Source organism: Panulirus ornatus, chromosome 3 (genome assembly GCF_036320965.1).
Source record: "Panulirus ornatus isolate Po-2019 chromosome 3, ASM3632096v1, whole genome shotgun sequence".
NCBI classification, from domain to species: Eukaryota; Metazoa; Arthropoda; class Malacostraca; order Decapoda; family Palinuridae; genus Panulirus; species Panulirus ornatus.
The window spans coordinates 64823814-64846444 of record NC_092226.1 but is presented as its reverse complement, the minus strand read 5'-3'; the positions used below and the strand labels follow the sequence as shown (position 1 = coordinate 64846444).

Sequence of the window (22631 nt, the reverse complement as noted above, 5' to 3'; positions counted from 1 at the left end):
CACAGTGCTATTATATCTTACATTGTTATTATATAATTCATATTTGATTCTGACACTCTTATCTTTTTGGTATTCCATTAGTCCATGTTCCATGGAAATATTGCAGTTGCAGGTTTCACATTATAGGGCAGATCTCCTCTCCATTGTGTGACCATGGGTCACATAATGGACACAGTAGCATGACCAATTCTTAGTTAACAAAGAATTATCTTAGAATGTAAATTTTTGTTGAGGGAGGAATATCATACTTCAACATCTTTCTTTTTGAGAACAAGGAGAATGTTAGGTACTTAGTATAACTGTACAGAATGCCTGTCATGTTTTTTTTTTTATATACAGGACTTTAATTATATGTGTATATCAGAGGTAATTGAGAAGGAAGGGTGGTGTGCTGGAAATCTCCAGTATATGATGAAGATTAATAGCTCTCCATGTGAAATACCTTAGGGTGTTGTAACGAAAGTAGAAAGTAAGAGACTTGGTGATGGTGTGGAAAGTTTGAGATTGCTGAACCGAATACAAAGCCCTAAAAAGAATCTCATGGGATAATCATGTCAGAAATAGGCAAACTAAAAAGGAAGAAAGTAATCATTTGCTAGACAGGCATTGGAGCTAATATGAAGAAATAGTGTGGTCACTGTTAAGAGAGGAACTCTGTCAAAGGTAGAAATAAGGTAGTATACAACGGTTAGGTAATGATGTTCATAACAAAAATCAGAATAATTGACTCAAAATAATCATCTGAAGTGGTTTAATCTTCTCCAGGTTCCCTTTTATGGTAAAACAGGACTTAATGCAGGGATCATGCATATGAACCTCACCAGGATGAAGAATTTTCCTGATGGAGGCTGGACAGCTGCTAATATGAAGGTTTTTGACAAATACAAAAAGAAGCTAAGACTGGCTGATCAGGACATTCTTAATATTCTTTTCCATGAGGTAAGATAGTTGTAGGACAGTTGTAGGACATGACATTTAAGATTTTTAGGATTAAGTTTATTGTAGAACACAATCAACACTGGGATAAGAGAACTGAAAATAAGAATATGCTTAAAATTTTTTTTTCACTCAATGACTGACGAAGGTTGAAAGATACAGGTTCAGTACTCCTGTCCAGTAAGATCAGCTGAACCTGTCAGAAACCTCATATATCCTAACAAAGGAAAGAAGGTCTTCATTAACCATTTTCTATATATCAGCCACTTATAGTCATTTTAGAAAACAAAAGATTCAAAAGTTAATTTTGATATTTTTCTCAACCATCACTCAACCACCAATATTGCTCCATCACCATTCTTGGTCCAACACCACCCTTACTACATCACCAGCTTCAATATCCCACCATGCTCATTCCATTACCATGCTAAGGCCATACCAAGCTCTTATAGGCAGACTTTTTTTCTATTTAAGGGTTTGGAAGAACTGTTAGGTTCGGCTTTGGAGCTTCTGTTAATTTTCATCTACAATAATGACATGCTGAAAGGATTGGAACTATATTTGAATATGGATAATGTTAGAATAGTAGGAGAGGTAAGAGTTGAAGAGGTTTGCATCAAATTACAAAGGGACTAAGACAAGTCCTAGAGATGGTCAGGTATGTAATAAAGTTACACTACTCTAAATACAAAGTAAGAAAGTGGGAACACAGTAAAAGAAAATATTCATATGATTAAAATCTTTAGTAAAGATTTATAAGAATCTTTAGCAGGTGTTCTGATTTAGGACTATTAGAGTGGTATACTGAGTGAGGGGCAAGAAAACATGTTAAGCAACAACAATGCTTTATTTGTTAAGGTCCATAAAGTGAGGTAGCCCAGGACAATGAGCTAATGGAAATGCATGATTAAAGTGAAGAAGAGGTAAAGAAGTCTATGTCGTGCTCGTAGGAGGTGGATGTGGCATGTATCACGGCTCTTGGAGTGAGTGGTGGTTGCCAGTTTGTGCTTGGGTTGCAGGAGTGCCATGGGCTTGGCCATAGGTCCCCTGTTGTTACAGAGTGATATACTTGTTGTCTAGTGGTAGGTCACATGCCAGACTGACTTCCTGTGGTGATGCCTGGGTATTTAAGAGTCGACAAGGTCAGGTCTGGGAAGTGTAGCTATTTCCAAAGGGAATTAAAGATGTTGAATCTGAATGCTGCAAGCTTTGACCTTTCTCGGTGCTGTTGGACTGAGAGTGGCTCTCCTAATGGAAAGGATCAGATCATCAATAATTACAGCAGCATCTTTTGATCCGCCTCTGTCAAACATCAAGTATGGATGTTATGGGGATTATCATTGAAGGTGCAGCCAAACATCAAGTATGGATGTTATGGGGATTATCATTGAAGGTGCAGCCAAACATCAAGTATGGATGTTATGGGGATTATCATTGAAGGTGCAGCCATAGATTGGGGTCACCAGACACATTTCTCTGGGGATTATTAGGTCACGTGAAGTCACATATTGCCACCTGCCATCATGACAGGGAGTCATCTGTTGGGTAATAATTTATGAAGTGACAGTGGGTCGCTACAAGTCTTTTTGTGAAAAGGACACAATGCCCGGCCTTTCTCAAAAACATCACTATAGGAAAATTGTTAAGGACGCAAAGTATCCATGGTTTATATGATAATGGCATTTACTTATACGGATAGGGAAGTGTCACTATATGACAGGCCAAATTTAGAGTGTGCACCTTATCTTTGATGAGTACACTAGAAGAAAAACATATGTATACCATTGTTTTTCATGTTTGAGTACTGTATCCAGTGTTAGTGAAGTAGCACCAGGAACGGATGAAGAGGAGCTGCACCCTCTCACATCCATTCTCTAGTTGTCATGTATAATACAGCAGAACCACTGCTCCCAATTCACAGCCAAGACCCAGACACCTTTCCATGGTTTACCTGGATGCTTCATATGCCCTGGTACAGTCCATTGATTGCACATTGACCCATGTGTACCACTCAGAGGTGGAGGGAACAAGGAGAAGCAGGAGACCAAATTGGAGGTGGAAGGATGGAGTGAAAAAGATTTTGAACGATTGGGTGAGAGGCATGCAAGGAATAGAGTGAATTGGAACAATGTGGTATACTGGGGTCGGCATGCTGTCAATGGACTGAACCAGGGCATGTGAAGCATCTGGGGTAAATCATGGAAAGGTCTGTGGGGTCTGGATATGGAAAGGGAGTATGGTTTCGGTGCATTACACATGACAGCTAGAGACTGAGTGTGAATGAATGTGGCCTTTCTTGTCTGTTCCCGGCGCTACATCGCTGGAGGTGGGGGATGCGATTTTGTGTGTTGCGGGGTGACGACGGGAATGGATAAAGGCAGTAAGTATGTATATGTACATGTGTATATACGTATATGTCTGTGTATGTATATGTATGTATAAGTCTGTGTTTGCATATGTATGTATATGTCTGTGTTTGTATATGTAAGTATATGGTAAAATGTATACATATGTATGTGTGTGTGTATGGGCGTTTATGTATATACATGTGTATGTGGGTGGGTTGGGGCATTCCTTGTCTGTTTCCTTGCATTACCTTTCTAATGCGGGAGATGGCGGTTAAGTATAATAATTATGAAAATGAATCTTTTTTTTTTTACTTTCTTGCAGTCTCCTGCGTTAGCCACCAGCACCATATAGACAGCGAACAACAACTGACTCACTTCCCAAGCTCTCTCATCCACAACAGACTGCATACTTGCCCCTCTTTCCAAAACTCTTGCATTCACCTTCCTAACAACCCCATCCATAAACAAATTAAACAACCATGGAGACATCATGCACCCCTGCCGCAAACCAACATTTACTGAGAACCAATCACATACCTCTCTTCCTACTCGTACACATGCCTTACATCCTTGATGAAAACTTTTCATTGCCTCTGACAACTTGCCTCCCACACCATATATTCTTAATACCTTCCACAGAGCATTTCTATCAACTTTTATCATATGCCTTCTCCTGATCCATAGATGCTACATACACATCCAATTGCTTTTCTAAGTATTTCTCACACATACATTCTTCAAAGCAAACACCTGATCCACACATCCTGTACAACTTCTGAAACCACAAAGCTCCTCCCCAATCTGATGCTCTGTACATGCCTTCACCCTCTCAATCAATACCCTCCCATATAATTTCTTAGGAATACTCAACAAACTTATACCTCTGTAATTTGAGCACTCACTTTTATCCCCTTTACCTTTGTACAATGGCACTATGCAAGCATTCTGCCAATCCTCAGGCACCTAACCATGAATCATACATACATTAAATACCCTTACCAACCAGTCAACAATACAATTACCCCCTTATTATCGTTAAAGTGAAGAAGCTCAAGAAGCTAAGTGCTGAAAGGGCCAGAGTGCTCTACATATGCTGGTCATCTTTGGCTGAGCAAACATAAACAAAAATGGTGAAAGCAACCACTTCATTTGGATTTGCAGTTTTTCACTACATGATTGAATTACATAAAGATGATATAATAAAGGGCTCTGTAGCAAGTCAGCTTTCAACAGGGTATCACTGTAGGTAACTAAAACACACACACACACACACACACAAACACACATACACACACAGGTTGAGAGAGGTTCTGTAAAATATAGAGTGAAGTAGAGATATGGGTACCTGAAGCCTGAAATAAAGAGAATGGTAAGAAAGAGGAAGTAACAGCTTAATTAAAGATGTCATAAAGCAAAGGAGCCTCAAGATGTGCACTTACAAAGATATAGATGGCACTCTAGGCGGCTAGCATTTGCAAGGTATAGAAGAGCAAGGAATGAGTATATCTGTATAAGAAAAGAGAAACAAAGAAAGTTTGAAAGGAATATTGTGGACAAAGCAGCTGGAAATCCGGAACTATGTCACACATACATCAAGAGCTAGTTGTCTGTTAAAGAGCAGATAATCAGGCTAAGGGATTCAGAGGGGAATATTTTAGAGGATGATGTAGGAATATGTGAGGAATGGTATAGGAAGTTCACAGTGGAAGGCACTATGGCCCTAACATCTGTGAGATGGAATGGGGAGGAGGCACTGAAAATTGTTGAGATATGTAGAAAAGATAGGGGAGAAAGAATACTTCCCATGTATTCCCTGCGTGTCGTAGAAGGCGACTAAAAGGGAAGGGAGCGGGGGGCTGGAAATCCTCCCCTCTTGTTTTTTTTTTTTCTTTTTTCAAAGAAGGAACAGAGAAGAGGGCCGGATGAGGATATTCCCTCAAAGGCCCAGTCCTCTGTTCTTAATGCTACCTCGCTAATGCGGGAAATGGCGAATAGTATGAAAGAAAGAAAGAAAAATGTAGAAAAGATATTAACAGAATACTATGCTCATGGTTCTGATGAAATTTCATCAGAGGGCTAAAGAGATGTGCAGATAAACTTGATAGACCACTCATATTAGACTGGGTTATAGTGATGGGTGATTTGAATGCAAAGGTTAGTAATGTGGCAGTTGAGGGAATAATTGGCATACATGGGGTGTTCAGAGTTGTAAATGAAAATGGTGAAGAGCTTGTAGACTAATGTGCTGCAAAAGGACTGGTGATTGGGAATACCTGGTTTAAAAAGAGAGATATACATAAGCATACGTATGTAAGTAGGAGAGATGGCCAGAGAGCGTTATTGGATTATGTGTTAATTGATAGGCACACAAAAGAGAGACTTTTGGATGTTAATGTGCTGAGAGGTGTAACTGGAGGGATGTCTGATCATTATCTTGTGGAGGCAAAGGTGAAGATTTGTAGAGGTTTTCATAAAAGAAGAGAGAATGTTGGGGTGAAGAGAGTGGTGAGAGTAAGTGAGCTTGGGAAGGAGACTCTTGTGAGGAAGTACCCGGAGAGACTTAGTACAGAATGGAAAAAGGTGAGAACAAAGGACATAAGGGGAATGGGGGAGGAATAGGATGTATATTTAGGGAAGCAGTGGTGGCTTGCGCAACAGACGCTTGTGGCATGAGAAGCGTGGGAGGTGGGCAGATTAGAAAGGGTGGTGAGTGGTGGAATGAAGAAGTAAGATTATTAGTGAAAGAGAAGAGAGAGGCATTTGGACAATTTTTGCTGGGAAATAATGCAAATGATTGGGAGATGCATGAAAGAAATAGGCAGGAGGTCAAGAGAAAGGTGCAAGAGGTGAAAAAGAGGGCAAAATGAGAGTTGGGGTGAGAGAGTATCATTAAATTATAGGGAGAATGAAAAGATGTATTGGAAGGAGGTAAATAAAGTGCATAAGACATGGGGACAAATGGGAACATCAGTGAATGGGGGCTAATGGGGAGGTGATAACAAGTAGTGGTGATGTGAGATGGATTGAGTATTTTGAAGGTTTGTTGAGTGTGTTTGATGATAGAGTGGCAGATATTGGGTCTTTTGGTCAAGGTGGTGTGCAAAGTGAGAGGGTTAGGGAGAATGATGTGGTAAACAGAGAAGAGGTAGTAAAAGCTTTGTGGAAGATGAAAGCCGGCTAGGCAATGGGTTTGGATGGTATTGCAATGGAATTTATTAAAAAAGGGGATGACTATATTGTTGACTGGTTGGTAAGGTTATTTAATGTATGTATGACTCATGGTTAGGTGCCTGAGGATCGGCAGAATGCTTGCATAGTGCCATTGTACAAAGGCAAATGGGATAAAAGCAAGTGCTCAAATTACAGAGGTATAAGTTTGTTGAACATTCCTGGGAAATTATATGGGAGTGTATTGATTGAGAGGGTGAAGGCATGTACAGAGCATAGATTGGGGGAGAGCAGTGTGGTTTCAGAAGTGGTAGAGGATGTGTGGGTCAGGTGTTTGCTTTGAAGAATGTATGTGAGAAATACTTAGAAAAGCAAATGGATTTGTATGTAGCATTTATGGATCAAGAGAAGGCATATGATAGAGTTGATAGAGAAGCTCTGTGGAAGGTATTAAGAATATATGGTGTGGGAGGCAAGTTGTTAAAAGCAGTGAAAAGTTTTTATCGAGAATGTAAAGCATGTGTACTTGTAGGAAGAGAGGAAAGTGATTGGTTCTCAGTGAATGTTGGTTTGCAGGAGGGGTGCGTGATGTCTCCATGGTTGTTTAATTTGTTTATGGATGGGGTTGTTAGGGAGGTGAATGCAAGAGTTTTGGAAAGAGGGGAAAGTATGCAGTCTGTTGTGGATGAGAGAGCTTGGGAAGTGAGTCAGTTGTTGTTCGGTGATGATACAGCGCTGGTGGCTGATTCGGGTGAGAAACTGCAGAAGCTAGTGACTGAGTTTGGTAAAGTGTGTGAAAGAAGAAAGCTGAGAGTAAATGTGAATAAGAGCAAGGTTATTAGGTACAGTAGGGTTGAGGGACAAGTCAATTGGGAGGTAAGTTTGAATGGAGAAAAACTGGAGGAAGTGAAGTGTTTTAGATATCTGGGAGTGGATTTGGCAGTGGATGGAACCATGGAAGTGGAAGTGAATCACAGGGTGGGGAGGAGGCGAAAGTTCTGGGAGCGTTGAAAAATGTGTGGAAGTCAAAAATGTTATCTTGGAAAGCAAAAATGAGTATGTTTGAAGGAATAGTGGGTCCAACAATGATGTATGGTTGCGAGGCGTGGGCTATAGATAGAGTTGCGCATAGGAGGGTGGATGTGCTGAAAATGAGATGTTTGAGGACAATATGTGGTGTGAGGTGGTTTGATCGAGTAAGTAATGAAAGGGTAAGAGAGATGTGTGGTAATAAAAAGAGTGTGGTTCAGAGATCAGAAGAGGGTGTTTTGAAATGGTTTGGTCATATGGAGAGAGTGAGTGAGGAAAGGTTGACAAAGAGGATATATTTGTCAGAGGTGGGGGGGAACGAGGAGAAGTGGGAGACCAAATTGGAGGTGGAAAGATGGAGTGAAAAAGGTTTTGATTGATCGGGGCCTGAACATGCAGGAGGGTGAAAGGCATGCAAGGAATAGAGTGACTTGGAATGATGTGGTATACCAGGGTCGATGTGTTGTCAATGGATTGAACCAGGGCATGTGAAGTGTCTGGGGTAAACCATGGAAAGTTCTGTGGGGCCTGGATGTGGAAAGGGAGCTGTGGTTTCAGTGCATTATACATGACAGCTAGAGACTGATTGTGAACGAATGTGGCCTTTGTTGTCTTTTCCTAGCGCTATCTTGTGCACATGCGGGGGGAGGGGTTGTTATTCTATGTGTGGCGGGGTGGTGACAGGAATGAATAAGGGCAGATAGTATGAATTATTTCCATGTGTGTATATGTATATGTCTGTGTATGTATATATATGTATACATTGAGATGTATAGGTACGTATAGGTGCGTTTATGTATATACATGTGTATGTGGGTGGGTTGGGCCATTCTTTCGTCTGTTTCCTTGCGCTACCTTGCTAACGTGGGAGACAGCAACAAAGTATAATAAATGAATGTATAAGTATTACTGGAGAGAGGTATATTGCCAAGGGAATGGAAAAGGGCAAGTGCCATACCTGTATATAAGAAAAGAGACCAAGAACAGGTGTTAAGCTACAGACTGGTCTCACTAACGAATGTGGTGTGTAAGATTCTGGAAAAGAGTATTAGAAATCAAAATCAAGTGGATGACTTTCTGTCAAGGAGGAATTTCATAAGTGAGACAGCATGGTTTTAAGGAGAGGAGGCAATATGTAACTAACGTCTTACAGTTTTGCAAGAGAGAGCTCAACCCTGGACAAAAGGGAAGGCTGGATGGACTGTCTGTATTTTGACCAGCAGAAGGCTTTTTGGCACTGTACCACATAAGAGATGATTATAAAGCTGGTTCACCAAGCAGGAATAAGGGGGAAAACTCCTTTGAACAGAAGATTATCTCAGTAGGAGGGAGCAAGGGATGCATGTCAGAGGAGCCTTTTCCAAATGAGTGAAGTGAACAGTGGAGTTCTACAGGGTTTGGCACCATTAGTCTTCTTGATTTATATTAATGACTTACCTAAAGGTATGGAATCCTACTTAAATATAATTAGAGATTATGCAAAAATCATGAGGGAAATGAAAAGTACACCAGCTTACAAGGGAACTTAACCAAACTCGAAAGTTAATTTGAAATGTGGTTGATGAAATTCAACCCTGCAAATGTAATGAGGTTGGGCCAAGGTGAAAGATGGCCTCATTATGACTATTACCTAGCAGGAAATAAGCTTCAAAATTCTGTGTGTGAGAGGAACTAGGGAATAAATATTGTTCCTAATGTGTTACCAGAGTCCCATACCAAGAGAACAGCTGAGGAGACAGTGTCTACTGGAAAATAGAATAGCTTTCAAGTATGTGGATAAAGAATATCTAACAAGCTATTCATATCATACATAAAGCCAAAACGAGAATATGTTTCCCAGGTTTGGTCACAACACCCAAAAAAGCACAAAGAACTCATAGAGAAAGTCCAGAGGAGGGCAACAAAGATGATATCAGATTTTAGAGGCCTAAATTACAGGGAAAGGCTGGAGGCTTTGAATTCACCCAATCTAAAAGGGAGAAGACTGAGGGTTGACCTTATCACGATATTCAAGTTTTAGGGAGAGACAAATGAAGTGGACAGTACTTTGAAAGATATAGGGACAGAGCAACCAGAAGACATAACATGAAAGTAAGAAACTTGTAAATAAGGATGTAAACAATACCTTTATGGTATGAGAGTGGTGGATGACTTGAACAGATTGACTGAGGTCATTGTTGATGCAGACTTCACATAAATTTGAGTGGTTGTATGATGAAAGTGTGTTTAAGAGATGGGGGCCCCACGAGAGTAAAACTTTCCATGCAGCACAAATAGGTGATTACAAAATATGAAATTTGGGAATTACGCATACCCTGACATCCAACTGAAACACTATTCAGTTCTTGGAATTCTTTTTTTTTTATAGTAACATGTTGAAGTAAAATATAACATCATATTTAGCCCTTTAGCATGACTTATGTCCAGAGTCGTAAGATCCAATTTTCATTCTCACTGCATAGTATGACTAAAGTCCATAGCTGTCAAAGAACAGTTCATATGTCTTACATCATTTACCAACCATCATTTTAACCAAGTACAGTTGCCAGGGTCCTGTAAGGTGCTACCTCTACATATTCAATTGACTACCACCACTCAAACAATGATTCATATATTTCTCTTTTCTTTATTACTGCATTTGGATAATTTATGGACATTACAATGTCAAGATATTTTTGTAAAGTGTGGTCTGTACCATAATGAACAAATCTAGATAATATACAAAATTTTTTTTTTTATAGGTGTATATATATTGGCAGTATGAGACTGCTTGGCATCCCTTTGAATATGTTCACAGCCTTCACAGTTCATTCATCATTATGAGTGTGTGTTATGTATAACGGTACATAATTAAAGTTATATAATGATAATGTATGACATCATTGAAGACTGCTTACTAGCTGATAGCACAGGGCTGCGTGGTTTCCTTTTAAATCCGGCTCCTCAATATTTTTTTCACGCCCTCTATAATTCATTCATCCCTATGAGTGTGAGGAGCCAAAACTTTTACATTTATGATGTTTATGCCATCCTGCAAGTGTTAGACCATATTCACTATATTTACATATTTTCCTTGCTATCAGTTGTTGTTCTTATGGAATATTAATGCCAGATATGGAATCTCTGTGATTATGCATTGATAAAACTGCAGTGAAAAGGGACCAGTTACCATTTTTTTACTTCTGGAAAATTCACATTTCTCCATGGAATGCAGCTAGAAATTAGTTCTAATACTAAAGTATTAGAAAAGGCATCTTGATGGTGGTAATATGAATTAACTTTGGAATGTTAGTCATTTTCATTTATTATACTTAATCGCTGTTTCCCACGTCAGCAAGGTAGTGCCAGGAAACAGATGAAGAATAGCACCATCCACTCATATACACATATATACATAAATACCCATACACACATAAATACATACATATACATATACATATACATACACATACACAGACTTATACATATATACACATACATATTCATACTTGCTTGCCTTCATTCATTCCTTGCGCTGCCCTACCCCACAGGAAACAGCATCACTACTCCCTGCTTCAGCAAGGTAGCTCCAGGAAAACAGACAAAAAAGGCCACATTTGTTCACACTCAGTCTCTAGCTGTCATTTGTAATGCACCGAAACCACAGCTCCCTATCCACATACACATCATGGTTTACCCAAGACACTTCACATGCCCTGGTTCAGTCCATTGACAGCACGTCGACCCTGGTATACCACATTGTTCCAATTCACTCTATTCTTTGCATGCCTCTCACCCTCCTGTATGTCCAGGCCCCGATTGCTCAAAATCTTTTTCACTCCAGCCTTCCACCTCCCATTTAGTCTCTTGCTTCTCCTTGTTCCCTCCACCTCTGACACACATATCCTCTTTGTCAATCTTTCCTCACTATTTCTCTTCATATGTCCAGACCATTTCAACACACCCTCTTCTGCTCTCTCAATCACACTATTTTCATTTACCACACATCTCTCTTCCCCTTTCATTACTTACTCGATCAAACCACCTCATACCACATATTGTCCTCAAACATTTCATTTCCAGCACATCCACCCTCCTCCGTACAACCCTATCTATAGCCCATGCCTCATAACCATATAACATTGTTGGAACTACTATTCCTTCGAACATACCCATTTTTGCTCTCAGGGATAACGTTCTTCCACACATTTATATTAAACAAAAGAGAGAAAGCATTTCAGTCTGCATTATGGCAGAAAGTATAGAATACCACAAAAAGTCAGCTAAACCCAAGATGAGAAACTTGGATGGCTTCACTGATAGGATAAATAGCAAGCAGTGTTATTGCAAGTGTGGTTTTATCCCTTTGATTTTTATTTTCACTCTTCCTTTCATTTTTAGTTTCTGTAATTCTGAATGATCTTTACATCTGAAAATTTTCATTTAAATCATTTGGTCTTAGAAGACTGTTGAGCTAGCCTAATGTAAGCTTGCAAATAATTAAGAAATGAAGGATACAGCATGATATACATTAACCAAATAAGTAAGAAGAGAATGTATTTTTAGGTTTCATTTTGTTAGCAAATGAATGCACTGTTAATGCTCTTGAGCAGATGATGCATGTTAAGCATTACTTGAAAGCTGCTTATCATCCTTTTGAATTTTTTTTCACCCTTCACAGTTCATTCACTATTATGAGAATATATTATATATCATGATGTGTATATAAAGCTTTGATCCACCATGGGTTGGATAAGACAAGGTGAATGACTTTAATTCAGTGATCTAATGTTATGAGTATTGCTATTGTTGGCCATCAATATGCTTCTGTTTTTAGTATCTGCATTACCTGCATTTAACATCAAAGTGAAAAGACTACACTTTGTTTTACTGATGCAGTTATTTGTCAGATACATAAGATTTTAGAATATAGATTACTGGTTATACTGAAAGTCTAAAATTCTGTACAACAGTATTTTGTTACAGGTTTTAATGAATGAAAAAAGAAAAACTAATGGACTATATTTCTTAAATGTAATAATGTGTCACACAGTACCCTGACCATCTGTACGAGCTGGGATGTGAGTGGAACTACCGGATATTCCAGTGTTCTCAGGGTAGCAACAAGTGTCCTAATGCAGCTAGTAATGGTATTTCTATCTTACATGGCAATGCTATGGCCTTTGTCAATGGTGCAGAGATGAAACTACAAGTAAGTTTTTATTTCAAGATCCGTAGTAAGTTTTAATTTCAAGATCCGTAGTAAGTTTTAATTTCAAGATCCTTCTTGTCCTTAGAATTAGTTTGTTTGATTTAATTTTGTTTTTAAGGAAAGGCATTTCTTTATTGTCACTTGCTAACCCTTAAACACAGAGTGACTTGCCAATGATCATTCAGAATAATGCCATAAAATTTTTATCATTTATTTCAAGATCCATAGTAAGTTTTTATTTCAAGATCCTTCTTGTCCTTAGAATTAGTTCATTTGATTTAATTTTGTTTTTAAGGGAAGGCATTTCTTTATTGTCACTTGCTAACCCTTAAACACAGAGTGATTTGCCAATGATCATTCAGAATAATGCCAGAAAATTGTTATCATTTTTCTGTTTCCCATTAAATGAAAGAAATTCATGTAAAAGTAAAGGATATTTACAAATATGTGAGATGACATGACACATATGGCCATGGTATAGTGCTCACAGCAAAGCTTTCCTTTGGTAATGGTAAAGGAAGAAATGCAGTGCAGGGGTGAGCCTCATGATTTGCATTCAGTGATGGTGCATATGCAAGTCTCATGATCCTGTTGAAGTCTTTCCATAAGTTTTGAAGAATTGTGCAAATCACTAGCTAGGCTGCCAGGATATTGTTCAGTTAGTTAATTATGCTGCCTGGAGAAGGCATAATACCATGTCATGCCTTGGTTTTAGAAGGCTGATTGGAAAATTAAGTTGAATTCAGACCAGTCAGCTAGGCTGCTAGAATGTTGTTCAATATGTTGTTAGAAAAAGGCATACTTTCAAAGTACTGGAAGAGGACAAATGTCATGCCTTGGTGTTTGAAAAGTGATTGGGAAAATAAGCTGAATTCAGACCAGTCTCCAGAACAAACATGGTATATAAAATGCTAAAGAAGATACTCATAAAGCAATTGGATGACTGCTTACAGGGAGAAACAACTATCTAATTAAAGAGACAGTGAGCAGTTTTTTTTTTTTTTTGTCGCTGTCTCCCGCGTTTGCGAGGTAGCGCAAGGAAACAGACAAAAGAAATGGCCCAACCCACCCCCATACACATGTATATACATACGTCCACACACGCAAATATACATACCTACACAGCTTTCCATGGTTTACCCCAGACGCTTCACATGCCCTGATTCAATCCACTGACAGCACGTCAACCCCGGTATACCACATCGATCCAATTCACTCTATTCCTTGCCCTCCTTTCACCCTCCTGCATGTTCAGGCCCCGATCACACAAAATCTTTTTCACTCCATCTTTCCACCTCCAATTTGGTCTCCCACTTCTCCTCATTCCCTCCACCTCTGACACATATATCCTCTTGGTCAATCTTTCCTCACTCATTCTCTCCATGTGCCCAAACCATTTCAAAACACCCTCTTCTGCTCTCTCAACCACGCTCTTTTTATTTCCACACATCTCTCTTACCCTCACGTTACTCACTCGATCAAACCACCTCACACCACACATTGTCCTCAAACATCTCATTTCCAGCACATCCATCCTCCTGCGCACAACTCCATCCATAGCCCACGCCTTGCAACCATACAACATTGTTGGAACCACTATTCCTTCAAACATACCCATTTTTGCTTTTCGAGATAATGTTCTCGACTTCCACACATTCTTCAAGGCTCCCAGGATTTTCGCCCCCTCCCCCACCCTATGATCCACTTCCGCTTCCATGGTTCCATCCGCTGCCAGATCCACTCCCAGATATCTAAAGCACTTTACTTCCTCCAGTCTCTCTCCATTCAAACTCACCTCCCAATTGACTTGACCCTCAACCCCACTGCACCTAACAACCTTGCTCTCATTCACATTTACTCTTAACTTTCTTCTTTCACACACTTTACCAAATTCATTCACCAGCTTCTGCAGTTTCTCACATGAATCAGCCACCAGCGCTGTATCATCAGCAAACAACAACTGACTCACTTCCCAAGCTCTCCCATCCCCAACAGACCTCACACTTGCCCCTCTCTCCAAAACTCTTGCATTCACCTCCCCAACAACCCCATCCATAAACAAATTAAACAACCATGGAGACATCACACACCCCTGCCGCAAAACTACATTCACTGAGAACCAATCACTTTCCTCTCTTCCTACACGTACACATGCCTTACATCCTCGATAAAAACTTTTCACTGCTTCTAACAACTTGCCTCCCACACCATATATTCTTAATACCTTCCACAGAGCATCTCTATCAACTCTATCATATGCCTTTTCCAGATCCATAAATGCTACATACAAATCCATTTGCAGTTATGGAGAGAAATTCTTTCATGCCAAATCTTGGATTGATTTGACAGAGTGAGCCCTGTCATATACTAAGAGATGGACAGGTAGACTGTAAATTCCCTGGACTACCAGAAAATGTTCAACACTGACTGAGTCTACAGGGAAAGAAAGGTTAGACCCCTTTACTGGATAGAAGATTACCTTAGTATGAGGGAGCATAGGACACAAGTTAGAGAAGCATTCTTAAAATGAGCTGAAGTCACCAGTGACATGCTGCAGGGCTCAATCTTGGTTCCGTTGTACTTATTGATATGTAATATCTTTATGATTTGCCTGATGGATTAGGGTGCTTAACAATGATACCAAGATCATAAGAGAAATAAAAACTGATGAGGATTGCATCAGCTTACAAAAGGACCTACACAAACTCAAAAGTTAGCATGATGGATGGTTAATGAATTTGGATCTAAGAAAATGCTATTATCTTCTTGCAAGAAGTAGTTGATTCTGAAACAAACCTGTCACTAGAGCTCTCCATCAGGAAAACTTTTAAGAAGTCATGCTTTCTGCTGGCAAATATTAGAATAGCATCTAAGTATATGAACGAGGAAAGTGCATGGGGAACCATTTGCAACAGACAAACCAAAACTGGAATGTGCTTCTTAGATCTGGTTACTGAACCTAAAAAAGCACAAAGTTTTAAAGGATAGTGTTCAGAGAAGAGCACCTAAGATGGTATCTGAATCAAGAGAGCTAACAAACAAAGGCTGAAGGCTACTGACTTGCCCACCACTGAGGAGAGGAGAGTTAGGGGTGATATGATTAAGACCTTCAAGTTTCTCTTTTGAAAGACATTGACTCACCATATCTTCATGAGATACAATGACAGAGTAAACATATGTCATGCTAAAGAGCTGGGCAAGAACAATGTTGGAGAGGATTTAGGGAAGTACTGTTACAGTGTAAGGGTCATGGATAACTGGAATAAACTGTAAATGCTAGCTGTGTACTAATACATGAAAAACCACATGATTGTGAAGTTCATGAGATGTAAAATGCACACATAAAGCCACCATGAGAGGCTGAGGGCTATAAATCTGCCCACCATGGAGGAGAATGGAGTTAAGTGTGATCCAATCACAACCTTCAAGTTTATAACTCATATGAATGCTGTTGACAGTGAACAGTTCTTCATGAGATGCAATGACAGAGAAACCAGATTCTAAAACAAAAAGCTAGGCATGAAGGTTGTTCGAAGGGTGAAGTACTGTGTTGATATAAGGGTGTTGGTAGGCTGCGATAAACCAAGTGATGAAACTTTAATTGCTGAAAGAATGGAGGCTGCTTAACAGGAGAGAAAGTTCAAGATATGGGGCCCCATGAGTACAAAACTCTCTGCTCTTATTGTGCAAAAGTGTAATAATGCACACGTCCCCATATGCTCTACCCATTTAAAATATGCTTCTCCTCGTTTTTGTATCTTCATCTTGGTATACAGGATCTGGCTATGATTTGTAAATTAATATCTATATAGTTTTGTAATTCAGGTATGAATATTCTGAGGGAAGGGGATAACGTTAAGATCATCACATCCTTGGGTATATTGTTCCATGGTTTGCTTGAATTTTTTAAAAAACTAATAAGTATATAGACCTGGTATGGTCTAGTGTATATTCTTATCCATGATTACAAATCTTTTAGTGGATATTAGAGAGTATTCATTTAGGTCATAGTAGGCATGATGAACCTCACAATTCAACTTTTATCATGTATTTTACACAGTAAGTTTTAAAAGACTGTATTCCTTTATTTAATGAGATGAGGGGGTTTATTTGCCTTTTATTTCTGATGGAGATATCATAGAATAAGCAGTAGTGTGTCACAGCTTCCCATGGAATCAACACGATGGGGAAATAAATGGATTATTTTTTCTCTTACTCAGAACTTCTTTTTTTGGCTACATTCACTGTACAAAACCACATTGTGATCTGCAAATAAGGATGAAAGGTGTACCTGTTCAAATTTAAGACTTGACTTAGGTATCTGATAATAGCTTCTTAAAAAAAAAAAAGCATTTTACATTCAGGTCAAGAACAGAGGATTATTAATTTTTTTGTCTCTTCCCTAAAGGTGGTATTTGAGGCATGGGAACGGCACTTGCTAGGATCATCACTAAGCCACTTCCTGACTTCCCTACAAAAAGACCTTTTTGCTGTCACCAAAATGCATCAGCCATCAAAGTGTGCCCTCATTAGTAATATTGATGACATGTTAACCAAAGAGCTTCAGAAGCATGTGTTAGTTAATGAACTACATTGAATTGTGAAAGACTATTGTATACAGTATATAATGATAGTTTTTGTTATCATTTAATAAAAGACATATGTTCTACATAATGTAATAGTCTATTCTATGAAGTAGGCAGTTTTTTTTATTGTCTATAAAGTTTTTGTGAAAATTTCTATAGATACCTGGGTAGTATTGTTTCTACCCTATCCTTAGGGATAATACTACCTTTCTTTTCTTTCTTTCATACATGCTCACCATTTCCCACATTATTGAGGTAGTGGCAGGAACAGATGAAGAAAAGGCCTCATTAGCTCACATTCATTGGCCTCATTTGCTCACGTCCATTCTCCAGTTGTAATGTGTAATATACTAAAATCACAGACCCCTATCAATGACCAGGCCCCACAGGCCTTTCCATTGCCTCCTCCATCTGTCCCATGCAACTCTTTCACTCAAAATTTATTCACTTCTTTCCATTTCCAATTTGGTCTTACCGTTTTAATATTTACCCTCTTTTTCGACCTGTCTTTATGCATCCTCTCCATATGACTGAACCACATCTCTGACTTAATCTGTTATGATTTACTTGATCAACCCTCCTCACATCACATATTATCCTCAAACATTTTCATCACATTCACTCTTGTCTTACATTCTCATCTTTAGCCCATGCCTTGTATCCATACAACCTTCAAGACATTGTACCTTCAAACATCCCAGTTTTGCCTTCTCAGATATTGACCTCCTCATTGCTCCCGGAACCTAAGCCACCTCACTCACCCCATGACTCACCTTAGTTGCCATGTTTCCATTTGCTGCCTTGTCCACTCCCAGGTAACTAAAACATTTATCTTCCTCCAGATTTTCTGATTTCAAATCCAAGTAATCTGTCTCTTTGCATTTCTTGATAACCTTTTCACTCTTAATAACCTTACTTTTATTCACATTTGCTCTCAACATTCTCCATTCACATGCTCTCCTGAAATTAGACACCAATTTTGCAGTTTCCCCACTTGAATCTGCCACCATTACCATGTTATCAGCAAACAACTGACTCACCTCCCATAACCTTCCACCTGCATACCTGCCCCTCACCCCTTGCAATTACCTGCCTCCTTATCCCATCCATAAACAAAATATCTTTGGTAACACAACAGACCCACACCACAGACCAGTTTCACCAGGAACCATTCACCTTAATCACACACACACACACACACACACACACACACACACATGCACGCTATCTTGATAAAAACACTTTACAACTTCTAATAGCCTTCCTTCCACACCATAAATACATAAATACATTTGTAACTCCTTCCACAAAGTATATCTATTAATCCTATCATATGCTTTTTCCAGACCCATAAATGCCACATACAAATCCTTCTGCTGTTCTAAGTTTTTCTCACACACATTCTTCAGTTTCAAAGCAAACTCCTGATGCACACATCCTCTGCCACTCATGAAACCACACTGTTCATCCCCAATCTGATGCTCAGTGCATGCCACCAGCCTCTTAATCACCACTCACCTATGCAACTTATCAGGTACACTCAAGAAACTTAAGACCCTGTAATTTGAACACTCATCTTTGCCTTTATGCAACTGCACTATATATGCATTCCACTAATCCTTAGGAACTTCACCATGATCCATACATACACTGAAAACCAACTAGCCAATCAACCATACAGTCGCCCCCTTTCTTTAGAAATTCAACTGCAGTGCCACTCACTCCCACCACATTTCATCTAACACAACACTTTCACCAACCCTTCACCAAACCTTTTGCCATAACTCTCTCACTTTGCTTACTGTCACATTCAAAACATTCCACACATATAAATGGTAGGAGTGGATGGTAATTGCTGTTGAATTCATTAAGAAAGGGGGTGACTGTGTTGTTGACTGGTTGGTAAGGATATTCAGTGTAGGTATGGATCATGGTGAAGTGTCTGAGAATTGGTAGAATGCATGTACAGTGCCATCATATAAATGCAAAGGGCATAAAGGTGAGTGTTCAAACTGCAGATGTGTAATTTTGAGTATACATGGTAAGTTGTATGGGAGGGTATTAATTAAGAAGGTGAAGGCATGTACAGAGCATCAGATTGGGGAGGAGCAGAAAAATGGAGGATTTGTAAGTGGCATTTATGGAACACGAGAAGGCATATGATAGGATTGATAGAGATGCTTTGTGGAAGGTCTTAAGAATACACTGTGGGAGGTAAGCTGCTAGAAGCAGTGAAAAGTTTTCATCAAATGAGTAGGAAGAGAGGAATGTGAATGGTTTCCACTGAAGGTTGGTCTATGGCAGGGGTGTGTGATGTCACCATGGTAATTTAATCTGTTTATGGATGGGGTGGTGAGGGAGGCAAATGCAAGAGTCTTGGAGAGAAGGGTGATTATGCAGTGTGCAGGGGATGATAAGGCCTAGGAGGTGAGTCAGTTGTTTGCTGATGATATAGCACTGGTGGTAGATTTGAAAGAGAAACTGCTGAGGTGGGTGATTGAGTTTGGAAAAGTGTGTGAAAGGAGAAAGATGAGAGTAAATGTAAAGGTTATTAGGTTCAGTAGGGCTGAGGGACAAGTTAGTTAGGATGCAAGTTTGAATGGAGAAAAATTGGATGTAGTGAAGTGTTTTAGACATTAGGGAGTGGACTTGGCAGTGTATGAAACTATGAAAGCGGAAGTGAGTCATGGGGTGGGGGAGTGGGGGAAAGTTCTGGGAACAATGTAGAATGTGTGGGAAGAGAGAATGTTATCTCATAGAGCAAAAATGGATATGTTTGAAGGAATAGTTGTAGTTCAAGCAATATTATACAGTTGCGAGGCATTGGCTATAGATAGGGTTGTGCGAAGCAGGGTGGATGTGTTGGAAATGAAATGATTGAGAACATTGTGAGGTGGTTTGATCGAGTAAGTAATAAAAGGATAAGAGAGATGTGCGTAAATAAAAAGAATGTAATTGAGAGAGAAGAAGGGGGTGTGTTGAAATGGTATGGAAAGCTTGACAAAAGAGAATATATGTGTCAGAAGTGGAGGGAACAAGGAGAACTGGGAGACCAAATTGGGGAATGATGGAGTGAAAAAAGATTTTGAGCGATCGAGGCCTGAACATACTGGAGGGTGAAAGGCATGAGTGGAATAGAAAGAATTGGAATGATGTGGTATACTGGGGTAGATTTACTGTCAGTAGACTGAACCTGTATAAGTGCAATGACCAGAGTAAATCATGAAAAGGTCAGTAGGGTCTGGATGTGGATAGGGAGCTGTGGTGTTGGTGCCTCAAACATGACAGCTAGAGAATGAATGTGAGTGGATGTGGCTATTCTTTGTCTGTTTGCTGGTGCTACCTTGCTGATGCAGTTGACAACGATTGGATATGGGGTAAAAAGAGAGAATGTATGTTATTTTTTTCTTTTCCTTCATGCATTTGTGCTGTTTCCTTTGGGACAGGGTGGCATTAGAAATTGATGACAAGCTCTTAGTTACCATTCAGTAAGTGCACATTATTTAAGTGAATCTAACAAATTTTCGTGCTGGATTACACTGTCTTTGTATTAAACCCCAAAGAAGATGATGAACAACAGGAATAGCCCATCACATGTTGATAGATCTGGCAAGAAGCTGAGGAAGATGCTCCATTTGGAACTGAAGATAAAGGTAATCACCCAGTATGAAGGAGGCAAAAAGTTAATGTGATTGCACATGATCTGCAGTTGTCCCATTCGACAGTCTCCAGAATTTTAAAGGATAAAAGAAAAATTACATGAAGAATGAAGTCTACGATAATAACAAAAGCAACAAAAAGGGCCCATCCTTGAAATGAAAAATGTTGATGCTGATGGCGTGGGTTCTGGGAGCAATGAAAAATGTGTGGAAGGAAAGAATGTTATCACAGAGAGCAAAAAAGGGTATGTTTGAAGGAATAGTAGTTCCAACAATATCGTATGGTTGTGAGGTACAGGGTATAGATAGGGTTGTACGGAGGAGGGTAGATATGTTTGAGGACAATGTGTGGGTGTGAGTTCGTTTGATCGAGTAAGTAATGAAAGATGTGTGGTAATGAAAACAGTGTGGGTGAGAGAGCAGAAGAAGGTGTGTTGAAATGATTTGGACAAAGATATGTGTCAGAGGTGGAGGGAACAAGAAGCGGGAAACCAAATTGGAGGTGGAAGGATGGAGTGAAAAAGATTTTGAGTGATTGGAACCTGAGCATACAGGAGGGTGAGAGGCATGCAAGGAATAGAATGAATTGGAACGATGTGGTATACCGGGGTCAACGTATTGTCAGTGGACTAATCAGGGCATGTGAAATGTCTGGGGTAAACCATGAAAAGGTCTGTGGGGCCTGGATGTGGATAAGGAGCTGTGGATTCGATGCGTTACACATGGCAGCTAGAGACTGAGCATGAACGAATGTGGTCTTTTTGTCTGCTTTCATGGCACTACCTCGCTAAAGCAGGGGGCAGCGATGCTGTTTCCTGTGGAGTAGCGACGCACCGGGAATGGATTGAGGGCAAGCAAGTATGAATAAGTACATTTGTACATATGTATATATCTGTGTATGTGTATGTAATATGTATTTACATGTGTATGTGTTGATATGTATATGTATGTGTATGTATATGTAAGTGTATGGGCGTTTAAGTGTAAATATGTGAATGTTTACATTTTATTTGTATGATATATATATATATATATATATATATATATATATATATATATATATATATATAAAAAAGGCAAAGAGAGTTGGGGCCAGAGACTCCCCACATAAATGAATACAAAGTTCTGAAGAGCGTAAATAATACTAACAAGGTACAAATGGAACTTCAGTGAAGGCTCAAATGGTGTGGTGATAACAATGATGGTGATAGCTGTAACAAGTAGTATTTAAGTTTTTCTTGTCTTGATACAGTGGCAGATTAGGCTGTTGGCGAACGAAGATGTTCAAAGTAGCATCTTACGCAAGATTGTGTAACGCATTATTCCTTTCTAACATCGAAATTATCCTCTGGTCAATCTCGTCAGTCATGTTTCATGGATGCAAATTGCATTTAAAAAACACTGTGTTGCTGTATGTTCGACTGCTTTGTATTTACTAATGTATGTAACTCAGTGAGTCTTAGGATTCGGAACCCTCATAGCCAGACATTGTCCGCAAAGGATTCATTTCGATGCTCAATTCAGTAGTGGATGTGGCTATCCTGGCTAAATTATGGGCACAGTACACATTGTTGACATATCTCAGAAATAAGCTTTTTTGATCGAGATAGATTGGGTTGAACAGTCAGATTTTCAAGTGCTAGAATTGTGATCGGCTCCCTTCCACCAATGTATTGAATATCCGTAAAGCAATGGTTTTCGTACATTGGATCTG

At 39.4% G+C, this 22631-nt stretch overlaps 1 protein-coding gene across 1 annotated transcript in view; it reads left to right on the top strand.

The window, feature by feature from the left end:
• Positions 1 to 17342, top strand: part of LOC139759877 (glucoside xylosyltransferase 2-like) — a 46990-nt gene extending 29648 nt beyond the window's left edge. Inside the window, exons 6-8 of the mRNA XM_071682407.1 lie at positions 766 to 939; positions 12514 to 12672; positions 17081 to 17342. Of these exons, the coding sequence (XP_071538508.1) occupies positions 766 to 939; positions 12514 to 12672; positions 17081 to 17269 (522 nt within the window). The 3' untranslated portion in view covers positions 17270 to 17342. The remainder of the gene's footprint in view (positions 1 to 765; positions 940 to 12513; positions 12673 to 17080) is intronic.
• The last annotated feature ends 5289 nt before the right edge of the window (positions 17343 to 22631 follow it).